General features: G+C 37.1%; 1 protein-coding gene across 1 annotated transcript in view; it reads left to right on the top strand.

The window, feature by feature from the left end:
• LOC113230951 (peroxisomal multifunctional enzyme type 2) overlaps nucleotides 1–25910 on the top strand; it is a 27681-nt gene extending 1771 nt beyond the window's left edge. The window contains exons 2-14 of the mRNA XM_026465061.1: nucleotides 6068–6213; nucleotides 11330–11481; nucleotides 12552–12723; nucleotides 13064–13170; nucleotides 15246–15375; nucleotides 16044–16143; nucleotides 19206–19366; nucleotides 20407–20533; nucleotides 21486–21669; nucleotides 22675–22797; nucleotides 23924–24081; nucleotides 24345–24533; nucleotides 25533–25910. Coding sequence (XP_026320846.1) covers nucleotides 6068–6213; nucleotides 11330–11481; nucleotides 12552–12723; nucleotides 13064–13170; nucleotides 15246–15375; nucleotides 16044–16143; nucleotides 19206–19366; nucleotides 20407–20533; nucleotides 21486–21669; nucleotides 22675–22797; nucleotides 23924–24081; nucleotides 24345–24533; nucleotides 25533–25747 — 1964 coding nt within the window. The 3' untranslated portion in view covers nucleotides 25748–25910. The remainder of the gene's footprint in view (nucleotides 1–6067; nucleotides 6214–11329; nucleotides 11482–12551; nucleotides 12724–13063; nucleotides 13171–15245; nucleotides 15376–16043; nucleotides 16144–19205; nucleotides 19367–20406; nucleotides 20534–21485; nucleotides 21670–22674; nucleotides 22798–23923; nucleotides 24082–24344; nucleotides 24534–25532) is intronic.
• Nucleotides 25911–26083: the final 173 nt, after the last annotated feature.

The following is a 26083-nucleotide window of genomic DNA, read 5'->3' as shown; positions in this document are numbered from 1 at the left end:
CGACTAGCTACAGGAGCATTACTCAGGGTTACAAAATAATAAAAAAAATTAAAATAAAGTGGAAATTTGTAGAAACGGGAAGTGAAAATGCGGCCCAGGGTGTATATTTTACGATTTTTTTCAAAATGGTCATAATTTTTAAAATACATGACATAGATTTTATTTTTTATTTTTCTGATAACAGATATGACCTGGCCTATCACCCCGTTCCGGCTTGACGTCGCGTCCCGGGACACCCTGTATATTGATAAAATTCACACATGAAACCAAATATTGTCGTAACTCAAAAGTGATGGCATGTAGAAAACATTTATTTATTATTAATAGGCGTGCAGCTTGAAGCTGATATGCCTATATCAAAGCTGTGTTGAATTTTTATAAAGTCCACAAATTCACAAATAGTCCTGAATCTTTTTATTAAAGTCCACAAAACACTGTAAGAACTTAAAGACCTAGAAGACACAAATTCTTCTTTTTTAACCAGCTGTCCAGTTGGTTTTTAAAAGCATTCACTAAGCTAACATTAACCACATCCTCAGGCAACCTATTCCACTTTGGAACCACTCTGTTGCCAAGGATTTGGTGGGCAGTGTTGGTGACCGATGTCATTCTGACGATTTTCATATTGTGATCTCCCTAATATTCCTGGAGTTTATTGTTCTTTCTAAGCAATTATGAAGGTCTGGAAGATTGTAGAACCCATGAAGATTTTTAAGTTTCAATTAGATCACACCCTTCTTTCTCCAAGAGTAGTGAGGCCCAGGAATTTTAATCTGTCCTCATATGATTTGCATTGTACAGCGTGAGGTATTTTGGTAGTTCTCCTTTGTACGCTTTCCAATAGATCAATGTCTTTCTGAGAGTACGGACATTAGATGTGGAATCTATATTCAACCAATGGCCTAATATATGTCTTGTGAATCTTAATAAATACTTCAACAGTCATCCCTCAAAAAATCTCCATATGACATATATAAAAAGAAAAGAGTTTGCCTTTTTTTACCATGGTACTGATGGGTTCTTCCCATTTCAAATTTGAAGTTATGGTAATTCCCAGATCTTTCTGCTGGATGACTGAGCATATTACATTACCATATAAACTATAATTTTTTTGTGGGTTTTGGGAACCAAGGTGTACATTTTGAAATGTTAAGTCTGATGACCCAGTCTTTGGTCCAGTTATGAATGTGGTCAATGTCATCTTGCAGTTGCCCAGATTTTAGTAAAGGACAAAAAACATCTCATGGTCTGCGAAGAAGGTTGATTGGCCTCTATGAGTTCCACCAAGTCTTTAATAAAGAGCCCAAAAAGGTGAGAAGCGAGGACTAATCCCTTAGGAACACCACTAAGCGCAGGTTTCGGTTGTGATAGAGAGTTGCCAACTCGGACTTGAAAAGTTTGGCAAGTCATATAACTTTCAATCCACCTGAGCAGCTTGCCACATAAACCAATATGCTCAATCTTCATTAATAAACATTGGTGAGGAAATTGTAGTATGCGCACTCAAAGTCTAAGTAAACAACATCAACTGGGACTCTTTGTCTACATCATTACACCAACTATGCACACATGCTAATAGATCAGTAATAGTAGATCTCTTTTCCACAAAGCCATGTTGTTTAACTGAAACGATACATTCTCTGTTTAAGAACCGAGTTATGTGACGACCTATGATTTTCTCCATTATTTTCATCACAATACTTGTGAGGCTAATGGGCCGAAAGTTCTCTGCTATGGTTTTGTAACCTTTCTTATAAATAGGGGTTACTATGGCATATTTCCAGTCTTTGTGCAAGAATGCAGTTTCAAAAGAATGATTCTTAAATATGTAAGTGCTGGAGTAAGAACCTTGACACAGTTCTTGAAGATACAACCAGGTAGTTGGTCTGGGCCAGGACCTGAATGGACATTCAGATGCAAAATTATCTTTTCAACTTCCTCTGGTGAGAATACAATATCGCTTAGGATTTGTTCAACATGGGCTATTGTTGTTATGCTGGTATTCTGGTTAATTCTTGGCTCAGTCGAATAAGCCAATTCAAAATCGGAACGCGGTAATGCTGACATTACTGCTTGGCGGCAGAAGTAGGTAAGGTGGCAGTACTACCCTGGATGAACTCTGTCACAAGGAGCTCTACTGCTACGAAATTTATATTCTCGTTTTTAAGTAGATAACTAATTATAATGTATAAATAAAATAATCCATTGTTCACAATAACATTTAATCAGTATTTTTTTTAATTTTCAAATTGTGTTTTCTCAGTTCCAACATTTTTGAGTTACTAATATGTATTATGCGGACACCAGCCTGTTACACCAAGTACTATATATATTACACTATACTACTATATTTCATTATAAATATACAATTGATGATAATATTATAAATATATGTATGTATAATTAAAAAACAAAACTCTACACAATTTGCCACTTCAAAACCAATCCACATATTGTATACAGATTACATTTGGGCCCGCATTAAGCTATAAGCTGGTCGTGTGGGGTACCATCTTTACAATCTCAATATAAATTGGCAGCACAAGTTTAGGTGTAATATAATAATAAAATAAATTTGTAACTGAATTAATTATGTAGTAAAGAAACTTTATTCTACAACTTAATATATACTACCAATAAAGTGTTGTGCAATATTAATGTCTTGCATTGAAGCATATTTGTTGTGTACCTCCTACATTGGTTTACCATTATTTTAATAATAATAATAATAACGCACACACTCAACATAGCCCCGCACTAGGGAAACCCTGTGTCGCGGGTGCCATGGACACACACATAGACAACCACAAATTACACTCAAACTCACGAGAGAAATAAATGTAGGTCATACAAATATTTCTCCCGGCCCGGGAATCGAACCTGGGGCCTCTGCGTGGCAGTCCGGCGTGGTAACCGTTCGGCCACGGAGGCAGTATATTATTTTAGTATTAGTTATATATCCAGAATCTAGATTTTTGTTTAGAATCCACTTTAATTGGCCATATTTTCAAATATAAAATGCAATATATAGTTAAGCTCCATTGTCATTTACTAGTTACTCCAAAATCCACTTTTTATCACAGAATTTTGCTTTGAAGCTCTGTTTAGAATATTATTTAACGTTACTACTCTTTTGACTAGTGAATGACCTTAAAGAAGATTAAAGTATTATCTTTGTATAACTATGTTTTATTTGGATACTTACTCTGCGATACCTCGAGAGTGTTGGTTATTTATAATAATTTATTTTCAGGCAAATGTTTACAATACACTTATATCTAACAGAAAGAAAAGATAACAGTTTTTAAACTGTTATCTTATGTTTATATGTTTTTAGTATTCAATAAACGAGTTTTTGAATAATAAAAGTCATTCATACACTCATGGGCAGTATATTAACAAAAGTGTTCTTTAACTTCCATGCTAGTTGACATTTGTGCTACGGTACTGTGCTCAATTGCTCTTTAGAACTTGTTTGAATAAGTTTCCTTAGGTATTACTTCTATCATGAAAACAAAAAGACCTATCTACAAGTATTGAAATTTAATTGAAAAGAATGGCGAAAATAACGAATTGAAGTAAGGCACTTACTTCAAGTAATAAGTGATTAATTGAATGGCCCATTCAAGAAATCCCTTAGTCCGTTTTGTTAGTCATTGGTTATTGTACAATCTTTTTGTTTTCTTGTCTTTGAAACTATAATACGAAGTCTTTGGAAGAGTATTGGAGGTCAAAGAGTATCGTTTTGGGGGCTTCTTGTAGAAAACGTCAGATAGCATGAATTGATAAATGTTACTAGAACTAATCATTAGATTTCAAAATAATATCGGCAATAGTTTAAATTCCCTACCCCATATACCGGAGGTTCCAAATACTTTATATAGCACGATATTTGGCTTAATTAAAAATGAATTTGATAATATATTTAAATCGAAAACATTAACTTTCCATAGAGAGACTAAATTCAACGACTGGGCAACAGTAGGTATTCATAAGAGTAGGTCTCGTTTGTGTTTATTTGTATAATAAGAAAGAAGATATCCATAATATTAACCTTCGAGCTAAGTCCAAACTCATGGTACCACGATTCCGTTTAACCAAGGTAAACAACTCTTTCATGGGGAACTGTATACGTTTTTATAATAAAATTCCGGAGCATATATTAAGTTTATCATTTCCTAAGTTTAAAAACTACCCATGTTCTGTTGCTATTTTGCAGTTGGGACATACTCGCAATGTTCGAGCAACCACTAAGGCACCAATCGCATAGTTACACACAAATGTGGAAGTACTAACGAGATTTTTTTTTGCAACTTTGAATAGTACTGTTAATTCAAATTATGTTAGCCTGTCGGAACAGGCCCACGCATTGTTTCGAAATTTTTGGAACTAGTTTTATCTATTTCAAAATTAACACTGACTTCACTATTGACAAAGACCCAGTAGGTACAAGACACGTACCAAAAACTAAAATATTTAACAAAATAAGTCATTTTAGTCCGTTTTAAGTAATATAAACTGCTGAAGGCCGTGGGTTGGAATCCGGGCTCGCACTATGAGTTTCTTGGATTTTATATGCAAAATTTAATTTGAAAACCATGAGCTTTCCAGTGAAGGAAAACGTGATGAAATCTGCAAGTCGAAATAGTTCACAGGTTCGCACGCCTGAGAGAAGATCCGTGCCCAGCAGTGGGACATATAAATAGGTTGTTGATAATGTTGATGATGTTGATCAGTTAAATAATCATTAAATTGGATTAGTACCTAATGTTTGAAAAAATGTATACGTGCACAAGACATAAAGACAGAAAACACAAATAACTTTTTTTTGAGGTTACTCAAAATATACAATACGTCATATACAAATAACCTGTTAGTCGTGATATCGTGGAGAAGTCAAATAATAATTGGTGAAATGAACCTTTATAAATCAAAATAAATACAGGCTGTATATTTGAAAGTGAGACATATTCATACATGTCATAGTAAATCATGTTACAACTTAACATAGACTAAAATAAAATTAGGATATGGGATAGAACAAAAAATAAATCAACAAATTTGTTTTGAAGTGTACATAGAAATAAACCGATTCTTGATTTCGAGTGCAATGGGAATATTACCAAGCGAGAGCCGAGTGAGACAGCAACAATAACAATAGTTCACACAAACACGAACAAATGTTCACATTTACGTTTTAGCTTATGTTAATTATTTTTTACTTGAACCATCATCGAAATGTTTTACGTACAAAAAAAGATAAGTTTATGGTTTTGTAACAAGTTTTATAACTAGTTACTAAATTATAAACTTATCATTTAATAAGAATTGAGGTTTTTGGCGTAGTTAAAAATGTGGAATCAAATTATTTACAATGATCGATTTTTTAGTTATTTACAGTTTATTTACACTTACGTGGTACGGAGCAAGTGTTCAAAATGTCCACCGTTTTCCACAATGCATAGTCTAGTACGGCATAGTAAATTTTGTTTTAAATTGTACAACACAAACACATTTTGCTTCACAGTATAAAATGCTGAGATACTCCTCTCACGCAACACTTCAACACTGCTCACATCCTCCGCGTAAACTCCGATTTGGGAACATTTCAATAGCTTGCCTCACACTATCACCACTTATTGCGAAAAGTCGCACCATCTCAGTCAATTCGACGTTAGAATAAATATCCATTTTGGAGCGATTGGGCGAGCGGAAGTACAAATAATTGACGTGTCTTCGTTAGATCAAGGTCGCGCGTGCACTGTCTGAAATTGCAAACAGCAATTTCGCGTATGCGCCCGCGCCCCCAACCCGACCTATGCTTTGTTTTTCGCCGCCGTGCCGCCATCCGCCGCTGCGTCGGAGCAATAATAGTGATGTGCATAGATTTCAATAACTAATGTTGTTCTCAAGTAGTAGTCGATAAAAAAAAATTAAAGAAGTATTTTTTGTAAAGTTTAAGTTAATTAGTTTATTATTTCTTTGGGTTCAGAATCAAGAATATGACGCACTCTATAGGTATGTCCCACTTTCAAATATACAGCCTGTATATGTTTTCCTTCTAAAGGTGGCGTGGCGGTCGCAGACTATAACTCCGTTGTGGAGGGCGAGAAGATCGTTAAGACAGCCATGGACAACTTCGGCCGCGTGGATATGCTCATCAACAACGCTGGTATCCTCAGGGACAAGAGCTTCGGCAAAATGGCTGAACAGGTACTGGTATACTTGTTTTGTTTTGAGCACTCATCGGCTTATGAACTCTATTATTTTTCTACCCGATTATCAGCCAATATGGCCTTGTTAGTACCATCTGCATCCCCGGATCTAGGGGGTTGCAAACCTGCCCATGATACCTGCCCCGGGTGCCAGTTTCAGGGGGCGCCAAAATCATAACATCGTGTTTGAAAAAAAAAGCGCCTAGCATCGAGTACACGTTGTTTTATCGATTATTCATTTGATTTTAAAACGCCCATTTGGTTTTTGAAACATCCTAAGTTGATTTATGAACATGTCCTAAGTCTAATTTTGAGCGCTTGCACAGAAAAAAAGGATGTCTACTGATAAGAAAGAGCAATTTCTCAAAATATTTGCTAATTCTGAAAAAAATATTTATCAAAAGTAATAATTTATTACTTATTACTAATAAAATATTGTCATTACAAAAATAGTGCTTATCTTTTAACCGACTTCAAAAAAGGAGGAGGTTCTCAATTCGACTGTATGTAGTATGTAGTGCTTTCTGTCGCTGTAGCATTTATTCGGCACTGAATGGTACTCAAGTTTTTGAGAAGATTCCGTCCTATTTTCTGCTACTTTAAGGTTTGGCACTGAACTGTGTGTTTTCTAGACATGGGGAATAGCGTTACATTTCTATCGCCGTGACTGTCGTTCCGGTTTCAAAAAAATCACAGTGATAAATCATCGTGATTTTGTCACGACTGTTACTTCCGTGACCTTGTCACACCTATAAATTACATCACGATATACGGTTTTAGCCAGCGGCTTCTTTCTAATACTTATAGCCGTTTTTTACATAATGATTTAAGTTTTTACTCCCTTTGTAATAAGTTTCAATTCCATTCAAAAAGTTGATTTTGTATTTAATGTAATTTTGTTTGTTACTTATTTAACGCGAATCTTTGGATTGTTAAAAATAGCAATAAAGTGTAATGTAACTATATTTCTAGTAGAATACACAAAGTAGATTATACATAAATATAAAATACCAACTCTTCCTATAATAAAACAAATATACAAAAATATTTACTTTGTTCATAAAGAGGTTCATAATAACTGCTGCAGATTTTTTTCATCCGCCCTTTCTAGTAGTAATAAGCACCTACGACCCTTGTGAGTGAGCAAAGAAAGTCGTCCTATTTCATTCACTCCCATCGCCGAAATAGCCCGATTTGAAGAGAACTACCACGAGTGGCGCGCTTAGTCACCACGGAACGGAGATCGCGCACTGTATCAAATACGTATGTCGTGATGTGAGTGACGGGGGTAGCTATTGGAACGGAGGAACACCTATGTGATTTTGGAACGAGTCACGGTGATACTGTTTGGCGGCGGATCGTGATTTTTTCATCGTGACGTTATTTATCACCCACCTCTAGTGTTTTCACGCCAGTGGGACTTACTGTTGGGTCCATAACCCTGTAAATTTGCCCTTTTTGATATTAGAAAACATAAATCTTCAGTCAAATAATTAAGTACCTCTCAATTTTTCATTCTTTTTTTTTTTTCAAGTCAAAGTCGGACATTTCTAATAACTAATAAATATTTTGTTGATTCTAGAGTAGCTTTGTGACTTGAAGTAAATTAATTTGCTCTTGGATTAAATATTTCTGTCTTATAACTAAAATACACTTTTGAGACGTTTTTTTACTATTATCAAGTATTTATTCTCTAGCGTCTATAGGGAGAGGATCGTTTTGTTGGATTTAATAAATTTGTCTTCATAAAAAGAATTTTGTCTTTTTCTAAGTAATCTGTTTTTACCGTGTGGTTGTTTGTAGTCTTTCCTGGAGTGCTAGCACGATGAGGCGCAACTTGCGCGATATCTCTTTACGAGAATAGTATGTCGGTCTTAATCGTAGATCCAAGGTAAACATGAGCGCCGATAATAGACCAACCGGCGGCGGCGCGCCGACATAAATTGTCGGTGGCGGCAGCGTTTCGGCGGTGCGAGCGCGACCCTAAAACGAATTTGTATATCGGTCTTTGTTTTTACAAAAACCGTTCTACAAATAGTTTTCAAAGGAAAAAATAAAAGAACGTATTTTCTATAGTAATAACATTTTTATCAGTTCGATCAGGTGCTCCGATCGTAAACACGCGCACGCTTCCATATTGTGTATGCGTAGTGAAAATGGCGACGCCAGAAATTGACAAATTAATTTTTTAAACGAAACATCTTTAAATATAAAATCACTAACTTTTGTCGCCTATCTATGTCACCTCTGAGGGGGCCGGATGGCACGCTGGCCTATACCGCAGATGACTCTTTGCAAAGAGTTCGCGTCTGGATCTAATCTTACCACAGGCTGGCTACACTGTGGCGCCAATTCGCATACCCCAAAAAAAGGTATTTAGAACTTTGCAGAACCTAGACGTGAATAAAGCTAGCGGGCCAGATAGATTTCCAGCACTAGTCCTACGTAACTATGCGCCTGAGTTGTCTCCTGTTCTTACACGCCTACGCCTATACCGCCTCTCACTTGAGACTGGTGTAGTTCGCAGGTCGTGGAAGCTTGCAAACGTGCAACCCGTGCCGAAAAAGGAAAACAGAGCTGACTGTCAACTATAGACCTATCTCAGTCACTTCCGTATACTGCAAGACTATGGAACGTGTACTCAACAACCTTCTCTTGTCGTACCTTGAAGACAACGACCTCCTCAGTGATCGGCAGTACGGATTCCGACGAGGGCGATCAACTGTGGCTCTTCTTGTATGCCTGGCACATATGGAGCGAGGCTATAGAAAAGCAAGGTGAGGCACTTGCAAGCTTCCCTTAAGTTTCCCTCTTATGGGCTTCCCACTGACCTTTGCATTTGGATCTCGGATTTCTTGAGCGAACATTCGATTCGAATGGTATTAGAAGGCTACTCTTCCGAACATATGGCGATAGATTCATCAGGGTTACGTACTGTCTGCAACTCTCTTTCTACTGCTTATCAATGATATGTTAATTCCAGGTACCTTTGCGTATGCTGATGATAACACAGTTGTAGATAGGTACTTGACCAATGTAAGGATCAGTGTAGAGGAAATCCAGTCTTGTCCAGAGTCCATGGTTAGCCTCTTTGGATTTGACACTCAAACCAGTCTCCGATTGGGGCGATGCCAAATTTAATGTTACCAAAACGCAGGCGTGTCTATTCTCCACAAAACGGAGTCCCTTTGAGCTGACTCCGATTTTTCATGATATACCTATCCTTACCCATAACCGACTTTCTCCAGCTACTTGGAATGGACCAGTCGTCCAATTGGTACTTCGGCAGATACATTGAATCCATGGCCAAACGTGCAGCAAGGAAGCTTGGGATCCTCTCCAGGGTGAGGCGTTACTTCACACCGGGACAAGCACCATATCTTTCTACGTAGTTTTGATTATAGTGACCCTCCCTATTTACCCTTAGGGCTTACGGCATACGGGAAGGACACTATAACCTGTGCGCGCACAGGAACCTTACAAGTTCAGGTTCTGACCACAGATCAGCCAGTGTACAGGGTTCTCACAGACCTCTGTCACTTGACTTCATCCGGTTCTTCGAAAGGCTAGTGCCTTGGATAAGCCGCCCTGGGTGCACGTACAGTACTCTCCCTATTTTCAGATAGGTACCGGAGCTGTAGGCACGCTCACTTCCCGTTGCGCATTGCACAACTAGCAGTTGCCACCGCTAAGCCGTCGATTCTGAGTCCACTACCAAATCTCCTCATTGGTGGCGGAGCTGTTAGGTACGCTCACTTCCCGTCGCCGAAAAACGACGTCTCTCCAGTTCCCAATAACTTAAGCTGGAGACTGGAGGGACTGGAGGATATCTAACTACTCTACTTACTAGCTCGCCAGTCGCAGTCTTCTTCGACAATGTCCGGACATAGCTTCCAACTTGAAGGGCAACTCACGTGTCCTGCGCATCTCCTCGCATACAGGCCCTCAACTAGACCGCTACTTAGACGCGCTAGCTGCTCACGAGACAGACGCCCAGGACACATGCAAAACCGGGGCAGACAAACATGTCCGTCTCTGCAGCTAACCATAAACCCCAGTGAGCTCGGGTCCGCCAGAGCAACGCAAAGGCGTGTCACTGGCGGAGGGCTTGGCCCGGACGCCCACTATACGCTGGTCTTGCTCGAGCCCGTAGTCTCTCCGAAAAACCCTGTCTCTCGGGTCGGTAGATAGGGACAGTTGCTTCAGCTGTACTAAGCACAAGTCCGGTCGTGCATCGCAATACCGATATGCTCTACATATACTATCCATCTATGATACTCCATGATATATCCTGTAAAATAAGGATATATCATGGAGAGTGTGCGATGGAATTACACGAATTAATTCCGCTTCCCCCTTTCCTTCAACGGGGGACTCGGCATAGACTTGGGTTCCACCTCTATGTTGTGTGTGTATCCAAGGCTGGCCATCTGTATGTATATTTTACAACTTAGACTTATCCCAGTTATTACTACAAGATCGCTCCCTAAACGTGTAATTGAAATAAATACCGTTAAGCGTGGAATATCAAGATCTATACATTTTCGAAAACCTGTAAAGACTATTGATTAAAACTAGTGTTTAAAACCATTTCAAAATTGATCGTGACAGTTAGGCTAGTTTTCAAGATAGACAGGTTGTTGCTTAATTTTAAGACATAACCGACGGGTAAGGGCGAAAAAGATGTTGCCTATTAAGATAATTATACCCATATGCGTCCCCTTTATCAACATATATGTGAAGTCGCAATATGTGAAAACAATTTAAAAAGTGTATATGTGGGAAAAGACTATACGGCGCTTGTTACGCTTTCTTGCGGTATGAGGCGCGGGAGGCGAGGTGACGGTGGCGTCCGGCTAGCGCAGCCAGAAGCCGAGCGGTGTGAATGTTTTTTATAAAATTTTTTTCGCTTCGAGTGCGGGAATTATAGGGTTTTACATAGTGTATTCAGAATTTCATGTTCTATGTTGTGATGTTAATAATCTGTTCGTGATTTTATGCCTTAATTATTTTATTATTTATGCTTCGAATATCATTATTTATAAAATTTTGATATTTGAAGAAGCTCTAATTTCAAACTTTATTTATATCTAATAATAACCTCAACACTACAGGATTGGGACCTAATCCATGCCGTGCATTTAAAAGGCGCGTTCAAGACCACGCAAGCTGCATGGGAGATCTTCAGGAAGCAGAAGTACGGCCGCGTTGTCATGACTTCCAGTAACTCTGGTATCTTCGGCAACTTCGGACAAGCTAACTACAGGTAAATTATACGTACACACATAAGCATACTTTAAGAAAGAAAGAAACATTTTATTCAGTTTATTAAGACTTATACAGAACAAACCAAAACAATGAATTAATGATTAAAAAAATATAGGCTGAAACAGAGTTGGATCTGTTTCAGCCTATATTTTTTTAATCATTAATTCATTGTTTGCAGCATATGTCACAGCTTGCCTGCTCTAACGCAGGTTTTTCAGTTGGAACCGCTTTGTAAGATGGGATGGCACGAAAGTACTAATTATAATGTATAACTTAAAATATATTAAAAACAAGTAGAAAAATTACTAACAATAGGAATTATTAAATGAATTTGCCTTGCTAAGAATTATTATATGAATTGAATATGTCAAATACTGCACTTGTGAGACATTTATAAAGAAGGCTAAAAGGCAGTTATTATTGCCGCAATAAATACAAATAAATGAAAAGAAACGAAAATAAACAACTTAACTCGAAAGAAACAAAAATAAAAATACAAAATTGTGACTGTTTTATTTTAACTTAAAAAGAATGAATGGAACTTTATATTGTTATATATTTATTTTCACCTAATGTACTATTAGCAAAGTCCACGCGATATTACCTTTAAGGTTCTTTTTGTGTGCAGGCATCGACGATTAGTAGTGGGCCACTTGTAGTTTGTTCGTTCTTGTCAACCATTAGCCTTCCAAAACAGTTTGCATTATGTTGACAGTTATGTGTTTTTTATGAATCTAGCCTTAAGCCCCATTGGTTCACAAGAATAAGTAAGATACGGGTAATCGTCACGGACCGACGTTTCCTGCATTCAGAAAGAACTATTAAAGGGGTAACGCGTTGACTTTGGTGACACTATAATCAAAATGATCATAAAGAACAGTTGGTGAAATAAACCATCTAAAATGTTTTATCATTGACGTCATGTTAAAACGAAATGAGAAACGATTTATTAATTAATTTATTTCTTTAACTTGTTATTAATATTTGTAATAAACAGTTTTAAATTGTAATTTTTTTTTTAAATCGACTGTACTTAATATAATTTTTTGATGATTTTTCTCCCTCTAGTGCCGCGAAATTAGGTCTAGTTGGTCTTGCCAACACACTGGCTATCGAAGGCGCTAAGTACAACGTGAAAGTGAACACTATCGTGCCGACGGCAGCTTCGCGCCTCACCGAGGACATCCTGCCTCCGGAGATGTTCAAGGCTATGCAGCCTAACCTAATTGCACCTGTAGTTGTAAGTAGACTTCATAAAAACGTGATGTTGGTATAAAACCATCAAAGCTTGCTTGTTTACTTTGTAGTAATGAATATCATTACCTATCGTCGTTGTCCTTCAATGAAGTTTTTTCGTGAAGTTGTAATTTTGGTCACTAGGTTCCAATTTATGCCACTTACCTACTACGAGAAGACGGTCCAAAGTCTATCATTGCGAACCCCAACGAGTTTTTTATTTGTACAATTTATTCCAATATAGTGCAGATATTTAATTCATTTAGATATTTAATTCATTGATACACTTTATCGGTAATATATTCGCGAATAGTATCACCAATTGATTGATTGTGATTTTTCAGGCATATATGGTCCACGAATCGTTCGAAGATAATGGCATTATCATCGACTCTGCTCTCGGCTTCGCCACCAAGACGCATTTCGTCAGAGGGGAGGGTACCCCCGTTAGGTAAATATTGATGTAAACTGAAGTTTCTGTGCATATGTTTAATTTTCTCAGTCTTTATTTTATCAGTAAGAACCATTGACTTACAAATAAATGGACGACGGGTCTAATACAAAAACCACGAAAAAAATGTCCCAAGTCAACCTATTCTAAATTTAAATTGTAATGTCATCGCAGTATCGCGCTGTCAGTCGAACAAATGAAGACTAAAGCAGAGTTTGGCGCTCTGTATACGATTTTAGCGCCTTACAAGTGCGGACACTTTTTAGCGCGGACCCGACGTCCATATAATTGTAAGTCAATGGTAAGAACAGAAAATTTTGTATTACATAAGATCTGTGAAATTAGTCCATGCTCATAGACTACTTCATCGTTGTAGAGGCCATGCAAGACGAGTAAATTTATAATTAATTACACTAAAATAAATAAAAAAACCATATAAAACAGTGTTGTCACGCGGGCCTCGCGTAATTAAATACAAGGCTCGGTCCACATAAATTTTATTGTAGAAATAAAGAAAGAGTACAGGAATGGAAAACGACAAGTAAAGTAAAGGCGTAAAGGCAAAACATAATAATATAAAAACAGGTATAATCGTGTAAAAACACTCCCTACTTAAATATCTACGGGTTACGGTAAAAAGGAACTTACCCCCAAAAGGGCCTGTCATTTCTAGAAATACGCACGCAATACGAATATGCTTTATAAGCACTTCGGTTACATGATTTTCAATGGCACTATTAATATAATAGTTTACAAGCAGTTAAGTTACATGATTTAATTGGTCAGAATTTTATGTGAAGTCGAGCACGTGAGCTTGCTTCGGAAATTTAATAAAGAGTTGCGTTGGAAAGAAGAAAGGTAAGTGACGAAGAAGAAAAGAATTTAAGAACGATTCAAAATTTCAAAGTAGGTGGCCAGGAACAAGAAAAGGGTGGTAAAAAGGTGGGATGACGATCAAGAGGTCGCATCGTCTCAGTGTACTCAAAAAGTCACCATCTATAAGCCAACTACCCATCGACACCAATTCAAAATAGTTTATAAACTGTCAAAATTAATTTATGATATGTTTGCGGCTTGATATGTTGTTTAGCGTACTTATATTATGCATTGGACAATGATACGAAGTCAGTATAAACAATGCGATAAAGAATATATTTATACATACGACTTTTGCGAGTTCAACTACTTGGTATGGAATAACCTTCTAAAGTTCAATTACATTGCTTCAACTTACGTGAAAATGCTGAAAATAAATCTGCTATTCGTTCAATGTTATTCGGTATATATTCAATATCTCAACTAATTGAAGATATGTGTGTTGGATTAGTGGTTGAAGTTCGTCGACCGTATAAGTCATATCACGCCCGCGACGCTACAGGGACCACGGGGGCGAGCTTACATTGCATTGCGATGAACACAAATTATTTGCAAACAGGTCTAACGATACGTTACGTATGATTATGTCTTGTTTAACGGTTTAAAGAGAAATAATGAAGTATTAAACATGCCAATGGATATACTTTTATCATAGTATAATAAGACAAGTATTGTATGGGAGCGTAGGGTTGTACACAAACATAATTTAAAAAAATTAAGGTATTCATTGTGATGCTGTGGCATTCTCGTGCTATATTGAAATAACCTTTGTCAAATGCAGAACTTACGTGTTGATATTTTTATATCAGCATCACGGATTGGTTTTTCATCACGGATTGATTGGTGGCTCTATTATGGTAGTATGATTACGAAATAGAAATGAAATCTTAAACCATTTTGAATTTGAGGTATTATTCGAATAACCATAAACACAAGAATAAAAACACGTTTACTATTTGTGTAAGTTTAAGTTTTTTAAACATCAAGCGAACGCTTCAATTCTATAATGAATGGCGCGTGCGCTGCTGTCTCGCGATGTGCAACTCGAGTGCACCGTGAGATTATTCGACTGTGCGTCCACACACGGCGCGCACACATACACGGCACGCTGCGGCGTTTGCGTGGGGTTACACTACATGTCTTATAATGCTATGTTTTACTAACCACTTACTATTTAACCTGATTTTTTCCTCTATCAGGGCCAAGCCCGAGGACGCGGTGACCATCGAATCGGTGAAGGCGAAATGGCCTCAAGTTGTCGACATGAGCAAAGCCAAGCACTTAGATAAGAATGCCGAAGTCACTGTGGACCTTGTTGAGAAATTACAGGTTGGTAGAAAATTACTTAATTATTATCCCATCACTCTCCTGGGTACGAATTTTGTTTCTGTCGAGTCTGAATTTAAACCGTAGTCCACCACAATGACCTGATATGGGTTGGGGAATTCACATAAAAAAGGCTTTATTTGAATGTAAAATTCATAAGTTACAAACAATATTAGAAAATCACATAATTCTTTCATGACACAGAAACAAAAAATATATAAGTTAAAATAAATAAGTAATAAAAAGCATCTTAAAAGGGGCCAAGACTCAGTATCTAGGGTTAATACTTAGCCCTCGCTGTTATTCTGCTATGGCCCGTAAAAAAATGAACACTATAATTTTGGCACAAATGTTGACTACCCTATTACTCTGATTACACTATTGAGGACTAAATAAATTAAATTTGATACGAGTATAAATAACCATATAATGTGGATGCTTGGAAAGTAAAATGGTATATGTGACTGTTTTGGTCATATCGAGTTACATGTACCGCTGGAATCAGCTAATGTTTCTGATTCCAACAGTATATATAACTCAATATGACCCAAAAGTGTCGCTTATCCCATTTTGCCTTTCATACGTCGATATGTCTTCGATGATGAAATAGTATATAATAATAAATATACAATAATAAAATAGTAAATAATAGTATAGAAAATTTGCCGCAGGATTTCGAAGAGCGCGCTAAGCTGGACAAGGGCAACAAAGCCAGCTATTGGTCGACGTACGACTACAATGCAAAGGACCTCACTCTGTACGCGCTTGGAAGTAAGAAAAATATGTAGTTAACACCTAATTGACTATAATGGCAGCTATGCCAGACATAGCGTACCCCTCTCAATAATATACAAAGTGTTTTTTTAAAATGGGACAGTATGGGGAAATCCGAAACCATAAAAGATACAAGGAAACTGTCTTAGAAACCATTAAGTCTTTTTTGTGAAAACAATTTTGGCATTAATTAAATTTTTATTGAATTGATACTCAATAATTTTTTGTGAATTTTGGCATTGTCAATTTTTTGGTCAAACGTGAGTTATCCATAAAAATTAATAAAAATATTTTTATTCATTTTAAGGATAATTGATCAAAATTTTTTTATTGCCGATCGACTCAGTTTCATGAAGGGATCATTTCATTGTATGGGATTAAAAATCGGGACAGCAGAAGTTGGTCAAATTTCATAAAATGTTTTTAATAAAAAATGAATAAAATTTACTAATTTTTAATGCTGGTAGACTCAGCTTCTTATAAGGGCCACAAATCAGAGCAGTTAAGATCACAGACTCACAAGAGTGATCAGATAAGCTGACGGCTAAAGGTGTTTTGGCCGCAGTGAGAGGATGCTGTAGTCAGAAGAATTCCGTCGTCGTCGATTTAAAGAGATCTTTATTTCTAAAAACTAGACTATTTATACAAATTCTATTTACATGTGTGCGTGTATATCTACAATATAATTTATAAATGTAAAACAAAGGAAACGTCTACTCAGCAGGCTCAGGCAGGATTTGGTCAGTGCACTGCTGAGTAGTCTATTATGGTCACTTGGTAATTTATTTCTGGTCAGGTTGTCTGTTCATGACACGTGAACGTGAACAGACATATTAGTTCTGGTGCTCCTACCAGTAGGAGCACCCAGTAGGAGCATGAGAAAACGGCAAAAATCACTACTTTGATTGCCAATACAACCAATTTGAAAATGGAACTTTTCAATGTTTGTAAAGTACTTATAGTACAGATAATTCCCTGCTTTGAAACTAGGTAATTTGCGACATTGTTGATAATGATAATGTTGGTGTCAAAGTAATGACATTATCGGTGTTGCTAATACAAATAGTACCTACCGGAAGTTTATTTGACGGTCTTCTTGTTCGCGTAAATTCCATTTTCACCTTAAATTATTACAGATAATTTTTATTTATTCATTGTCGTGATGATGACTACCATAATTTTCATATATTTTTTGTGAAAATGCTCTATTACTTGGTTATTGTTACAAATCTTTGTAATAGCTAACTAGGTAACTGTGATAGTTGATTAAGAGGGTGGCCCCGGCATGGCAGCAGAACCTGGTTCGAGTCCATTCAGATCGAAGGAATTTTTGTTTGTGTTCGACCTTTATATCTACAATAATTGTCACAGATAATTGCGCTGAACGTAAGGTGCAAACTCCACTAACCTGCGATTATTCTTTTGAATGCAATATAATCGAAATAACGTATTTTCGCGAACGGTATTCGTACGTAATCGAATTTCCACATCAACGTACCTATTTCTCAATAATCTGTTAAGAAATTGCGAACGCCTTTCTGTGGTGAACACGTGACAATAAAGACAAGCAATGTTTGTTTGAAAATATGAGATCAAAGATTATGTTTGACGTGTGCGCATTATACCTCGATAATGTTATGTAAATTGTATGTAAGATACCTTTTGAGATGATAATGAGAATTTGAATACAATTGATAAAAAAGTTTTGTGTTATCTTTTGGTAAGTAATAATGTGGCTAAATTATTACTATAATATGGAGATTCCATATTGAACTAATTTTGAACTTTTGTTCAGAAGCTACTTTAGTGAACGGTTATTTATTATATTAACGGAATTTTGTAGTGTTGTAGTCGATGTAATTCATAATTGTTTATCTATTTCGTAAGACAAATATATATTAATCCGTCGCATAATTACAAAGCCGGACGTCAATTACTCGTCATGAGGTATGTGCCTTTAGTACTCGTGTTTTGAGGATTTAAATATATTCAATATATATATTATATATATATTATATTTTATATTAAATATATATATTATATATATTTATATAAATATTCAAAACGTGATATAAACTAGATTTAGGAACCCTACAATGACATTTAAAACCATTGGAAATAAAATTATAATGAATGAGTCGTGACCATGGGGCCTTTAAAGAGCCCGAAACATTGGTTTGTTCGTAAAAACAAGTATACGCCATTGCCCCCACCCACTGGGCCACTACTCGCGGCCGCCAGTCGCGGCCACTCCAGTCCATTTCATTCGTCAAAAAAATCGTCCATTTTGTAGAATTTGACGTTGGTGTTACCAGCGTTAGACATGAATATAGCACACACGAATATACTCTTTTTTCTCTATATAAATAAAAAATCGCATCCGTAACTTGTGGTCGCGCTTAGTGGCCCAATGGGCGGACGCTCTAAGATCCGGAAAAATAGTGTTATATCCAATGTGTAACAATTGTTAAAACCTAACTCGAGGTACTTAAAATAAATTTAAAATACTTAAAAAGATCATTAAAAAATAGTGTTTTTGAAAGCCACGTGATTTTAGATTCCGAAAAAAAATAGTTTCATTTCCAATTTAAAACCTTATCTATATACAGATTTATATCTGCGTTGCCCGATCTTCTCCAGCTATAGATCCCTCGGAGAATAGACGTTGTTGCCGCGGACTTCCTTGCTCATGCAATTGTTTCATAACAATAAAAAATATATATTTAATGGCACATAATTTTCAACAACAACGACAAAAGGGACAAGCCGTGATAGCCTAATGGTTTGGCTTACCACCTCTCAAGCGGAGGCCGTGGATTCGAATCCGGGTTCGCTCACACTGAGTTTCTCGCAATTTATGTGCGAAATTTAATTTGAAATTTGATGTTGATTTAATGAAATTAATATTATTTCGTTCATTCATTCATTCAAAAGAAGGAAAGTAATGAAAGTAAGTCTGTAGACCCTGACGGATATACTCCAGTGTTCGCGGATCCAATGGTATACGATGTTTTACACCATTGCAACGAAAAAGCTGTAAGAATATGTTATTTCTGCAGTTGGCGCTTCCGTGTCTAACGAGTCTGACCTCAAATTCCTGTACGAAAGCCATGAGAACTTTTCTCCTCTGCCCACTTACTTTATCCTGCCTGGCATGAGCATGGAGTCACCCATTGTTCAGCAGTCTATGCCGCCGGGCAAGCATGCTGACTTCACCAATGTAAGTACTAGTTTGTTTTTTTGGATTTATATTTATATTTGTTGGATTTTTATTTCGGTTACTGTTTCCAAACTGTAGGACGCGACTCGCACAATTGCCGCGAAGTAGTTATTCAAAGATCTGCAACAAGCACATAGTACAAAAAATTCTAAGATCTGCTGACTTGATCTGTAGCTCAGTTGGTAAGAGCGATGGCCCCGGTGTGGCAACAGACGCTGGTTCGAGCCCAGTCTGATTGAAGGAATTATTCTGTGTTGTTTGATCTTTGTATCAATAATAATCTCAATCTCAATAAAATATTTAGGCTGGTCATAGAGACAACATTTTCGTCTTTTCAGTCGAGTTTCAGTTTCTTTGTTTTGTACGATAATGCTTTAGAGGTAAAACCTAACATTTGCAGCCTAGGTATAATAATCCACACGTGATTGGTCAACAGTCACATGAAAGTCATAAAAGTAATACGAACTTCTTGAGAAAAACATCACGTATATGTATGTGAAATTATACGTATAACTCTCCTACTTATATCGGCTAATTTCGTTCATAGAATCCTTTTCAGGAGAGAACTCCTGAAAAGTTGTCATTTCGCAGATGTGATTTTATCACACCAGGATGCGGTTTACTAGAAATAGTTTTGTTCCTAGGCGTCGCGCAATCGTGTGTATTGTGTTGGATACAAGTACAGAACAATAAATACAGTAGAAGTGGTTAGTTAGCGTCATACGCGTGTCAACTATAAAGACTTTGTATGGTATGGCTGTGTCATTATTTCGTGCAAATTCTCTAAAATCCAAAAAAATGCCTTATTGTGCCGTTTTGGGGTGCAAAAATGATAGCCGTCCCGACGATATGTAATACCACCCGTGGTGGTATTTTTTTTTTCTTATTTCTTTTGGCTTTTCGCGGTAAGCGTTTTAGCCACTTACAAAGTTTTTTGACTAACTCCTTGTTTTTGAAACATAATGCACACGTTTGGCCGGCGCCGTAATTTCTGAGAAAGAACTTAGTGATTGACTACAGAAATCCGTATTCCATTACAGATCCTTCACGGTGAGCAATACATCGAATTCCTTGGTGACCTGCCCGGCACTGAGGGCGAGTTCACGACGCGCTCGTACGTTGCCGAAGTGCTCGACAAGGGATCCGCGGCTGTCGCTATTGTTAACAGTTAGTACTGATTTTTATGATTATTTCATCATCTCAATGTGAAAAAACGTCTATAATTTTATATTGCCAATCGAAAGGGTATTATTAATTCCTTTTAAGAAACGTAATATACGTATACATCTAACTTAAGGCAACGTTCGAATAGGACCGACCAATAAGAAGTTTTGTATTAAAAAAATAATGAATATAAGCGAAGGGTTTGTCAGGATTGTGCTAAGTGGCGATCCAAGGCCATGAGTATATGTGTGGACAGGTGCGTCTTAGTGAAGCTAGTGTGAAGTCTTCTCATTGTATTATGTTTATATTATTATTATTGTCTGTATTTTTTGAAGATTATAATAAATAGACGGAGTAAAATGACAGTTCATTGCGCAAAAGTGTTGCTAGCTTGCGAGCAGCTAGTGATTGCAGTCGATATATATTTTATCGATTATCGACTGAATATTGGTCGCACTTAGGGAATAAATAGCCAAACTTGTTTCATTTGAAACATCCTCGACCCATTATTGTTCATCCAATTTCAGAGCACTAGTTCATTTGTATTGTCAATTTTTGTAAGTTCATACATACATACACTGTACTTAGAACTATGTTTATAAAAATTACAAAGACGACACAAATTTTAAAGATTTTTATTTAAATTCAATCTTATACGTAATCAAATACGGCTATTTTTGTTAACATGTATATGAATAAATATTGATCTCGATACTAGCAGGCCAACTGTCGAAATAAGAATAAAGAAAGCGACGACGTAGTTAGTAATCATTAGAACGTAGTCACAAGCACAAGTCAGTCATTTTTGTTCAAATGTAATTTTACTCTGTCTTCAAAAAAGGCGGACTATAGACCGTTCTTTGATCATTCTGTTAAGTGTTAATTACGAATGATCTCATCTAGTTTGTGACTATTCAAAACTGAGTTTTCATTTACTGTATATTTTTGTTCATAGGCGAAATCTACCAAAACAGAAATCTGGTGTACCGCACGCAGCAGCACATTTTCGTACTAGGACAAGGTGGCTTCGGCGGCCCACGCAACAGCAGTATCGCGACTGAAGTTCGGCCCGTGCCCAAGAGAAACCCGGATGCTGTCGTTGAACAGAGGACTGCTGAGGACCAGGCTGCTCTTTACAGGTGATCAGGGTCTTTCTATCTTAATACCAGTAGTTTACAATCCGTCTGTTTTTTTTGGTCTACCTGTACAACCACCCATATTCATATTTAACCCCTTCCGAGCAAGGGCTCTTGCCTGTCCGCATTACTTGTCCATACATAATAATAATAAACCTACAGGATAATAGTTATTTGAAAATCGAGATGCCACACGGGCGTTGCGTCGCGCAACGGTATTATTTCAACGGACTGAGTGCCACATGAACTGTTCCGTCGACGCGCGCTTTTTCAACGCACCGTGTGGCATGTCGTTCTGATTATATAGTACAACGCAGTTGCGACGACGCAACGCCCATGTGGCATCTCCCTAAGTTGGCTGGCAAAGCTGGTCCCACACTACACTACTACAGGCCGAACCTGGCCTGAGGCAACATTTTTAATTAACTTTTAATAAATATGAACTGCCTCCGTAGCCGAACGGTTGCCATGCCGGACTGCCACGCAGAGGTCCCAGGTTCGATTCCCGGGCCGGGAGAAATATTTGTATGGCCTACAATTATTTCTCTCGTGAGTTTGGGTGTAATTTGTGGTTGTCTATGTGTGTGTCCATGGCACCCGCGACACCGGGTTTCCCTTGTGCGGGGCTATGTTGAGTGTGTGCGTTATTTATTATTATTTATTATTTTATTATTATGATTCCAACATTGAATATTTGATGTAAATGGTTACTTTGCAATTTTCCTTATACATATAATATGTGGCACTTTATATCGTCATTAAACCAAAATGTTAGGTACCGGTCTCCTATTAGAAGAAAGTTTAGGCCATAGTCTGGCCCAATGCGTTGTCTAAGGGTTGTGAACCTTCTTCAGTATGCTGGTTTTATAATAAAGTTTTCCTTCACTGTTGACTGTAGGCATTGCCACTAAACATGCACGAACTTAAAATCTGAGTAAATGCCGTCATAGGAATTCGAACCATCGACTTCTCAATTTAGAAACATTGAAAATATCCACTTAATTTCAGACTGTCTGGCGACCTGAATCCACTTCATATCGACCCGCAAGTGGCCTCTATCAGCGGTCACGCGAAGCCCATCTTGCACGGACTCGCTTCACTCGGTTTCTCCGCCAGACACGTCTTGGCCACGTGAGTATCCATTTATACACAAAAATCCTTCATACATATTCTCAGACTATAAAACTGAAGACTGAAGTGAGGATTTCTACCAAACATATGTCATATAATGTTTCGTCGTCTCTCCCCTGACGTCACTAGCATTGGACAGTCGTAAATTAAAAAGGTAAGCTTACAATGATTAGCGGAGAAAGTTCGCCTTTGAAAGCCAAGTAGGAACTTACGTTTTACGCAGTTGCGACAAGTGTCCTTGATTACCAGTGGTCGGAATTGAGGGAGTTAAGTTACCTATAGTTTAAACGTTTTTTTAGTGTGGACGTAACCATTTCGTCTTCAATGCGTATACAATTTCTTTTTTTACTGTTTATTTTCTAAACATTCCAAAACATAAGTTGTCTCATGTTTATTTTTGAAAGGTATTAAATACCTTTAGAAACACAACTACAGTATTATATTTTGGGACAATAATTTTGTAGGAAACACTTAATAGGAAATAATAATTTGTCGACAATTTACTAAAAAAATAAATGATACGCATATCCAAATACAGTCAGTTCCGAGAAGTCCCGGGATTTGTAGAAGGGAATGTCCACATTATTGTTTAGTTTAGCTAAATTAACTCCTTACATTCCGATTACTGATGATCACACTAGCGAACAACTCCGGGCGGGCTGGCAAGTGTGGATAGCGTTACCAATAAAACAATACCATATGTAAATCATGTGACTACATAAGACAAATGAGACGTACTCTTTTATCTTTCACAGGTATTGCAATCAGAAATAATTGAATATTATATACTCCCAGACACATAAATCGAGCCACCTTGGCTTTTATTTTTAAAGGGCTAGAATACAAAATTATTGTAATCACGGATGAAAAAGTTTCCCCCAGATTTACAAATTCAAATTTTCAACAAGGATTTATGGAAAAGACGTTTAGTATAAAAAAGTATAACCTACCTGTTTAAAAATGTATAATAATATTTTTTGATCAATAAAATATTTTTTCAGCTTGAATGCTCTATTTAATATTGAAAATGCAAAATGGCTGGAATTATGTGTGATTTTATTTTCGTAAGCGGCAGAAGCACAACGGAATTTTCAAGTTTTGAGAAATATTTTAAATATTTTATTAGGTTTGGCGGTAACGACCCCGCAAACTTTAAGGCCCTGAAGGCGCGATTCATGAAGCCCGTAACTCCTGGTCAGACGCTCGTCACCGAGATGTGGCGCGAGGGCTCCCGCGTACACTTCCAGACCAAGACTAAGGAAACTGGGAACGTTGTTATTGGAGGTAAGATTCTTCATTGAAAAATTACTTTTAAAACTTTCTATTGGGGTCTCTACTGATTCAAACTACGCGAGCAAGAGATAAAATTTACCCTGACAGTGTTATGCTGTATAAAATTAATTCTGATCAATGATTTTAAAGATCGTAAACATTGCTGTAAAGGTACGTAGCCGTAGATTTTATTCTGATAGGATTCATCATTCACTTCTGTTTGAAAGTTATTGCCGTAACTTTATCATCTAATTCAACTAATATAATCTCCCTAGGTGCATATGTAGACCTGAAGCAAGTAAGCCCAGTCAAGGCCAACAGGGTTTCCGCATCTGGCCTGAAGAGTGACGGTCTTTTCGCCAAGATAATCGAAGAGGTTAATAAGAACCAGGCTATGGCAAAGAGCATCAATGGCATTTTCTTGTACAACATTACTGAGAATGGAAAGACTGTAAAACAATGGAGTGAGTATTAAATTACAATTTCTGTAACTTTTTGTTGTGTAGGCTGATATTCCAACACACAGCATCGTAGCGCCTCGTTCTCACGCCATTGTACTGCACGTTTTTTGCCGTATAAATCTTACCGAATAAACATTAGATATAGAACCGTACACAAGGGCTTTGTCCTGCAAAAATAGGCACACAGCTCTATACGTTTATCGGATAGGCAACGGACTTGTCAAGCAAATCGAAAGAACGTCTTTGGTGTGCAGTGGCGCATAGTGTTATTGCATCTCTTTCACGCGGCGCGAAGTAATACGTTTTTATCGAATATTCACTGTACAAGCGGCGTCTAGTATTTCAATACTAGTAGTAGTGTACAACACTTTAGTGTTCGTATTTATTATTGGTAACCTCGAATTCTCCATACGTTTTAATAAATTGTCAAAAGTATCTACTGACATCCAAAATAGAAAATTTTTTTTCATTATCATTTTTCTTCAGATTTTCGTGCTATTTTTGGAATGTTTTTGCACGCACTGCTTCTTGATTCATTGGATGAACCAAACACCTTCTGTTCTTCCGGCGACAAAGCCGTTGGCGTCTTTTATATCCATATACAAGTGCAACAACGCGTTGGTCCATCACAGACGTGTTCTCGGGGCGATTGCTTTGTGAATGGCTATCCGTCTTTAAAACGAATGAAAATAATATGTGTGAACACCCCGCAGTCTATCAGTTTATAATCGAATACGTTAAAACGTGTACGATAATGCCGTGTGAACCAAGGCTTCCAATTAAATCAATAACCTAATCTACCAACCAATAAATTTTGTATAGTAACCAACATTCGTACAATTACGTAAGCTATTGTTTGGATGTTTCCAAAGTCAGATTAAAGTATTATGGTAGTAATGACTCTACCAAAAGGATGAGGATTATACCTACTTTAACGAAAGTAGAAACATTGACAATTTGATAACATTCTTTAGACGTTTTAATTATCTATTTTCTTAACAGCCCTTGACTTGAAGACTCCTGCTGTTTATGAAGGTCCACTTAAGGAAGGCAAACCTGATGTCACCCTGACTGTTACTGATGGTGATCTTGTGGAAATTGCATCTGGAGCCCTCAGTCCACAAGTTGCATACATGAAGGGAAAACTCAAGTTAGCTGGCAATATTATGTTGGCACAAAAACTAGGACCCCTTCTCAAATCTGAAGCCAAATTGTAAAAAAATGACAAAAAAATATTAGGGTTTGCTAATTTCGTGGGTATCCATACTAGAGGGAAGGTTGAAAAGGCTGCACAGCAATATAACATTGTTGTATTTTTATATAAAAATGTATCAGGTGTCATGCTAATGTGGAATAATTATGTATAACTCCATTTTGTATTTATGTATCATTGAAATTTTATGACTGTTATAAATTCCATAGCTTTAAGTTAATGTATACTGTTGTTTTTGTAATGGTGAAGGAAAGTATATCAATTTTACCAAAATGTTAAGTTTTTTTTATTTTATTCCTTATCTTGATGCAAAGTGATCTTTGGATCTGGAATTTGGGGC

The sequence above is a fragment of the Hyposmocoma kahamanoa genome, unplaced genomic scaffold (assembly GCF_003589595.1).
Source record: "Hyposmocoma kahamanoa isolate Upper Pololo Valley unplaced genomic scaffold, ASM358959v1 64, whole genome shotgun sequence".
NCBI classification, from domain to species: Eukaryota; Metazoa; Arthropoda; class Insecta; order Lepidoptera; family Cosmopterigidae; genus Hyposmocoma; species Hyposmocoma kahamanoa.
The sequence above is the reverse complement of the archived record's forward strand: the minus strand, read 5'-3'. Positions and strand labels throughout refer to the sequence as shown.